The 7,666-nt window shown below is 35.3% G+C and overlaps 1 protein-coding gene across 1 annotated transcript in view; it reads right to left on the reverse strand.

The window, feature by feature from the left end:
• The window catches only part of CSMD1 (CUB and Sushi multiple domains 1), a 2,584,888-nt gene that overhangs the window by 775,424 nt on the left and 1,801,798 nt on the right, over positions 1 to 7,666 (reverse strand). Inside the window, exons 15-16 of the mRNA XM_006895025.1 lie at positions 5,417 to 5,555; positions 56 to 243 (exon numbers count right to left, since the gene is read on the reverse strand). Coding sequence (XP_006895087.1) covers positions 56 to 243; positions 5,417 to 5,555 — 327 coding nt within the window. The remainder of the gene's footprint in view (positions 1 to 55; positions 244 to 5,416; positions 5,556 to 7,666) is intronic.

The following is a 7,666-nucleotide window of genomic DNA, read 5'->3' on the forward strand; positions in this document are numbered from 1 at the left end:
CATACATAAAAATTAAAAACCTATTTCTTAAAGCCAAACATGAATATTGACTTACTTTCATAATGAATGAGGAAGCCAACACTGGAGCGACTATTGTCTGTGGTGAAAAGTAGGTACATGAAATTCCCTGTACTTATGAGGAACTGTGGTGCTTGTGTACCATGGTACTCTCCAATCAGTGGAGATGAATTTGCTGGCCCATCTCTGACTTCTAATGTGTCATAATTTACTTCAGTCTGAAATCTATAAAGAAATATGTTAAGTCAGCAACAAATCTAAAATCATATTGGTATACAGTCATTCATTCATTCATTCATTACACCACAATATAAGTATTTTAAAATAAGAAGATCTGTACTACTTAAATGTATTATTTTTCTGAACCAATAACCAATACTATGAAAACCAGAGAATAGATTGACATTGTCAAGGATTTAATTTTATATGAATCCACAATCATTGACAATGGAAACAACAGTTAAAAAATCAAATAGTAGGGCAAATTTGTTGTAGAAAATCTCTTTAGAATACTGAAAAGCAAAGACATCACTTTGAGGACTAAAGAGGGTCTGACAGAGTCAGAATGTTTTCAATCACTTCTTATAGAGAAGGACACCATGTTTGATAAAGTAGGGATAAGTAAAAAGAAGATGGCTTTCATCAAAATGGAGTGGCACAACAATGGACTTAAATATAACAATGTGAGGATGTTGCAGGAGTGGGCTGAGTTTACTGTCTCACATGAGGTCACTAAGAGTTGTCATCAGTATAACCACATCTAATATAAAAAACAACACTTCAGAAACAAAGTATACTACAGATCTTTTCCTTTCTCCAAATACTCTTTTTTAAGAGAGCACTGAGAAAAAAGGAGGCAGATATTCAGCTTTAAAATAATAATTCTTGGGAAAAAATCTCTAAGAAAATAAACCAACACACACATTAAAATTGATCAATTTTACTGCATTCTCACATTCTTTTTCAGTATGCTTGTTGAACATGCTGATCGGTATCTTAAAATGGGCATATATTACATTAAAATGTTCTTTTCAAGGCAGAGAGTAATTAAAACTACATTATAATGAATTGTGGCATTAGAGAAGAGTACTGAATATTCTGTAGACTACCAAAAGAACAAGTAGAAATGTCTCAGGAAAAAAAAAAAAAGCAGCCAGAGTACTCCTTGAAGGCAATGAGGCAAAGTTTCACCTCTCAAACTTTGGGTATGTTTCTAGGAAAGGCTATATTCCTTGGAGGCACACCATGTTTGGAAAAGTGGAGGGTCAGTGAAAGAGAGAAGACCCCCAACAAGAAGGACTGACACAATGACTGAAACAACGGGCTCAAGTGTGTCAGAGGTGATGAGGATGGCACAGGATAGGACAGGGTTAATGTCTGTTGTTCATAGGATCTCTGTTAAGTTGTATTCAACTTGATGGCACTTGATTGCAACGACATGAAAAAGATCTTTAAATGGGATGGAATCTTTAAATTGTCTTTAACTTTTACAGAAAATTAACATTTAAGATACTTTGGAAATCAAATGATGCTTTAGTGATTTTAAAAATTTAGGAGAGCTTCCAAACTGTGCTAAGCTTCACTCTCAAGAAGGAGGATAGGCTTCTTGAGAATCTAGCTCAAAATTATTTTTATATAAAGTTGCAGCCACTTGAGTACCCCTTTATGCCAGGAAGGTACCATTTGAGGCTCTGAGATAATTTTCTAAATGGGCCTATCTTGTCCTCAAAGAGCTAACCCGGTTTCCAAGTGCCTGACTCTAGTCTCAGGGAACAGCTTATCTATTGTAAGACTGTGACTCACTCAGTCACTTGAGCCAAAGAATTCCATTGATGCCTGTGTCACTATTCCCCATGCTTTTCATCTAATATCACGGATTAGAGAAAGATAATTTGAGAGAGAAGCAGCTCCCTTATTTAGTTCCATAGCTCATAACAAGAAAAAGAATGTTCAAACTAAAGGGCTTTGCCTTAATTTTTATTATAAACTCTCTCTCATTAGCACAAAACACAGTAATTATGTACTCTGACATCCAAGTAGGTGGGTAGTTTGACTTTCACTGTTTCACAGGAGAATTCAAACAAATTATATATCACAGAAATAGTGTACTAGATCATGATAGAAGTACCTTTGACTTTAACTATTTTAATATATGTATTATAACATTAATATTCCTGTTTTCTGAGTTTAAACTCATAAAGATTGGATAGACATGGAAGCGATCTAATTTGATATAGTTGCAATTAAGTTTTTGCATCCTTTTTTTTTTTTTTTAGTAAAAGCTAGCACTTGTGTATGTACAATTCCACAAAATGAAGATTTGCAGAATAAACTCAAAACCAAATATCTCGGTGCTTTTAATTATCTTGCCACCAAAGACATATTATCTAATAATGTAGTAAACAAAGAATTTAAAATTTTTATGTGCAATCACATTTTCAATAGAATGTCAGTACATGGTTCAATGTATAAACTAATATTTTATAACTTTAGATAAAGTTAGGAAATGTTTGAAAATGTAAAAAAATTAAGTACTTAATAATGAAATGTATTAAAAGATCAAAATATATTATTGATATTCAAAAGTAAAAAGTTTAGATGAAATTAAAAGAAGTGTTTTTCTAAGCAACTGAAAAAATCAGTATTCATAAAATGTAAATTTAATGTAAGAACATTGTTGTTACTGTTGTTAGTATGTTGTCAAATTAGCAATGTAAGTTCTCAAGTATAACAAGATAAAATACAATAAAAAGATACACTGGGCCTTAGCTAATATTGCAATCATTACTATGTTTGAGGCCACTAATAAGTCACTATGACATACATTTCATTGAAGGTCTTTCTATTTTTTCTAACCCTCTTCCTTATCACCTCCAGGTACTGCTCCCTTTTCATGACACGCCCAAAGGACGTGAGACAATGTTACATGAGACAAAGTATCTCCATTCTTGCTTCTTAGGAGCCTTCTGATAGTGCTTCTAAGATATAATTTTTACTCAAAATGGCTTGATTTTTGGTGGATTTTCCCCTACTTGGAGTCAACATATTCTTTCCACATTACCACCCTCCCAAGTCCATGAAGTGTAAAGCATAAAAATATGTTAAATTACACTTATTTAATAATTACAGATCCAAAAGTTTAAAGACTATAACTATGTGCAATATTTAATCTCTACCAGTTTTATGAACAAATGTTTTTCAAAGATCATTATTAGACTACCAGAAATAAAAATAAAACAGCATAAGTAGTAATTTCAAAAGGCTGAGTCAACTACCTCAATCCCATAAGGAAAAATACTGTATAAAACCATTATTCTACAAGGCAGAGGATGCTGGAAGCAGAGGGGTGAGGATGGGCAGTGGGTGGTATGTTAATCATAGGGTTGCACAATTTGATGGGGGGAAGGAGTAAAAGAAATGGGAAAGTTTCAGTATGAAAAATAATATACTTGAACTTTTTAAATAAATCAGTATAAAATAAAATGTATAAAAATTAAAAAGAGTAAAGTATAATAAATTCAAAAGATAATTTTGTTTTAGCTAAATCCTTTTATGAATTTGTCATTGGTACTTACTAGAAAATTAGTGGTAAAGTGATACAACTATGAGTATTTTTAAACATTATATTTTTAATATTGAAATATTGTTTCAGTTAAAGAAGGTTAGTATTAGAGAAAATTCTATATAGTCATAGATTTAATTTTAAATACCAAATTAAGATGAATCATTAAAGAATATGTTGTTGTGTTCTTACGTGCCATCGAGTTGCCTGCAACCCACAGTGACCCTATGTAGAGTAGCTCTGAACCCTGCCCTGTTAACAATCTCAATCTCTTCTCCATCCATCATGGTGCTGCCAATTAATTGGCCTAGTGGTGAAAATCTTCATCTTCTTGATGCTGAGCTTAAATCCATATAGAAGACTACAGTCATTGACCTTCTGCAGCAAGTGTTTCAGGTATTCAGTTTAAGCAAGCACATTGCATCATCTACATAATGTAGGTTGTTGATGACTTAAATACTTAGTTTTTAATCATCAGTTTGATTTCAATATTGAGAAAAGTGTGAAAACATTTTATCATAGAGGATTCAAAGATTTTTTTTTCCATATTATGGGAAGTCTTTTAAAAAACTGATACAACCAAACCTAATTTGTAAATTTTTTCCTGCCAGATGTTCCACATTTATTTACATAGTAAAAAGTCTGTCCAACTATTTAGCAAAATCCTATGTTTAGCACTAAAACCATATAATTGTCAAAGTGTGAGACAAAGAGTAACACCAGCTGTAAAGATTAAGTTTGTATTGCCAATTTGAGTAGGACATTATTTATCAATGGATTGGAAGTTAGGTAATGACACAATTTTGCAGAAGGGAATCTTGACAGAAAAGATCCTTAATGGTGCAATGGCTTGCATATTTGGTTGCTAACAGAAAGAAAAGTAGCAGTCTGCTCTCATTAAGATTTATAACCTAAGAAATGCAATGGAGAGTCATCATGAGTTGGAATAGTCACAAGCAGAGGGTTGTTTTTGTTGTTTGTTTGTTCATAATGATGCAGTGATGTGGTCATCCTCCTTTTTTATATAATACTCATTTTTTATGTGACCACATGACCTTTGAATTACATAGCTGGTGATTTTGTGCCATAGAGTCAGAACTGACCCACAGCTGACCATTCAATCAGGTTTTCAGAGACAATAAATCACACAGAGGTTTCCAGTCCTTCTCCCACAGAACTGCTGGTGGATTTGAGCTGCATGATTTTAGAATTGCAGCCTAGCTTCTTATTACTAGGCCACCAGAAGTGCCTGTTCATTTTCCCCCTAGTTACCAATAATCATGATTAGAACAAAAAAGGGGCTGCTTCTGTGCTGCTATAGAAGGTTTATGCCTACAGCAAGAAAAGGACTTTTTTCTATCCTGCCGCAGAAGGTACCTAAAGCATCAAAGGGACTGATCTGTTTTTGTGTGCAAGCAATACTAGAGCAGAATTCATTCCACTTGTAGATTCTGGATCCAGGGTTCAATTTAAGTGCCAGATACATAATACTAGTCAAGTGTTGCTCAGGGACTACTACTTCCCCACATTTACTGCAGAATTGTGCTGACCGTAGTTCTCAGGATGATGCTTTTTTTTTTCTATAGAAATCTCACAATTTTATTTTCATTAGTATAAGCTTTTACTAGAGATAAATATTATCTTTAATTTTTTTGTTTTTTTATTTTTTTAACGGAGGCAAAGAAAATTCTAAAGGAACAAAATTTATCAAGGAAATGTCACCTTCATAAAGGTACATAGAAGTAAATAAACATGGAAGTGTCACATTTCATTTAATAAAAACACTGAGTATATGTGAATCCCTGGGTTCTTAACTAAGAAGGAAAATATTCTTACCTATCAAAAGTTATTTTAATAGAGTGTCCTGGTTTCGCTTCAATTATCCATTCACAATTTAAAGAATCTTTGTAATATCCTGGCCATCCTGGAGGCAAAATAACTCCACTGGAAGCTGTCAAGTGTCCACCACATGGTGCTAGGAAAGAAAATACATAGTAAGGCATGGTAGTAATCAGGTAAATTAAATATTTAAAGATGATTGGTAATACCTCAGTAGAAACAAATTCATCTTCTCTGTTAGCTATGAGCTTTCAAAAAATTAAGGCCAAACTCCTTCAAAAGCAAAATGTAAGTTTAGTAAAAGTTCTATATATTCTCCACATGGGAATTTATCCCTAATTCCACTCACAAAATTATATTCACCTGAAAAGGCACAGTATAATTGAATATTTTGCACTAAAAGGCTGCCTTGGATTATTTCATATGGTAAGAATAGCACTGTTTCCAAGTGTATACCAACCTCATCCATATTTTACATGTATTCAGAAATCAACAAACACGTATCGAGTGTTAAACTTAAAATCACATCACATCTACATTTAACTTAAAAATATTATATGAGGTATGTGCATGAGAGAAAGAGATACAAAGAGAGAATATATGGGGATATATTTATCTCAAAAAAGAGGTAAACATGAATTACAATTTTAATATTGTTGTTGTTATGTGCCGTCGAGTGCTTGCAACTCATAGTGACCCTATGTACAACTTCCCTAAACTCTGCTCTGTCCAGTGCCAATTGCACCATTTCCAAACACCCATCCCGATCACCCCAGTCACTGAATCAATCTTCCTCATAAGGGGGCTTCCTCTGCTGCGCTGTCCCTCAACCCTACCAAGCATGATGTCCCCCTCCAAGGACCTGTCGCTCCTTGCAACATGTCCAAAATATGTTAAACGAAGCCTTAGAATCCTTGCCTCCAAGGAGCAGCCCGGTTTGACTCTTTCCAGGATCAATCTATTTGTTTTCCTAGCAGTCCATGGTACCCTCAATACTCTTCTCCAGCACTACAACTCAAAGGTATCAATTCTCCTTCTACCCTCCTTAGTCATTGTCCAGATCTCTGATGCATAACAAGTGAAAGCAAAGACCATGGCCTGTATCAGATGCGCCTTAGTCTCCAAAGAGACACTATTGCTCTTCAGTACTTTGGAGAGGTCCCTAACAGCAGACATTCCCATGGCAATAAGTCTTCTAATTTCCTGCCTGCTGGTATCAAGAGTGTTGACTGTGGAGCCAAGCAAACTCAAGCTGTGTACAATTTCAATCTCTTCACCATTCATCCTGATGCTACCAGTTGGCCCAGTAATGAGAATCTTTGTCTTCTTGACATCGAACCTCAATCCATATTGGAGGCTGCAGTCCTTGACCCTCTGCAGCAAGCGCTTCAGTTCCTCCTAAGTTTCAGCAAGCAGGGTTGTATCATCTGCATATCGCAGATTGTTGATAGATCTTCCGCCAATCTTGACCCCACATTTCTCCTCATAGAGCCCAGCCTCCTGGATAATCTGTTCTGCATGCAGGTTGAAAAGGTATGGAGACAGGACATACCCCTGGTGTATGCCCCTCCCAATTTTGAACCATGCAGTGTTTCCTTGCTCTGTTCTGACAACTGCCTCTTGGTCCAAGTTAGAAATGAAAATTTCTGGTAACATTGTTAAACACACTACTAGTCTACATTCATCCTTTTGACAATATGTAACAACAAAAAGAAAAATCTATAACAACAAAATGGAATGGCATTTGAGAAAGATATATACCCCTGTGCTAAGTAGGAATGATCATGCATCTTCATACAAAATAATCTTTAAACAATAACCAGAAACAGTTAAAAACTCTAGTGAGATCTAGTGCTTTAGTAAGTAAAGAGTTGGACTGCTAACACAAGGGTAGGCAGTTTGAATACATCAACAGCTCTCAGAGAGAACAATGGGCAATCTCCTTCCTGGAATTTAGAGCCTCCATCAGAGAGCTGGACAATGACTAGGGAAGACAGAAGGAGAATTGATGCCTTTGACCTGTGGTGCTAAAGAAGAGTATTGAATGTACCATGGACTGCCAAAAAAACAAACAGATTCAGCCTAGAGAGGGTTAAACCAGGCTACTCCTTGGAGGCAAAGATTCTGGGGCTTTGTCTGACATACTTTGGACATGTTGCAAAGAGAGACAGGTCTCCAGAGAGGGACATCATGCTGGGTAGAGTAGAGGGACAGCACAGGAGGGAAGACCCTCTATGAGGTGGATTG

This window comes from Elephantulus edwardii, unplaced genomic scaffold, assembly GCF_000299155.1.
Source record: "Elephantulus edwardii isolate Elephantulus edwardi_28Jun2011 unplaced genomic scaffold, EleEdw1.0 scaffold00154, whole genome shotgun sequence".
Taxonomy (NCBI): Eukaryota; Metazoa; Chordata; class Mammalia; order Macroscelidea; family Macroscelididae; genus Elephantulus; species Elephantulus edwardii.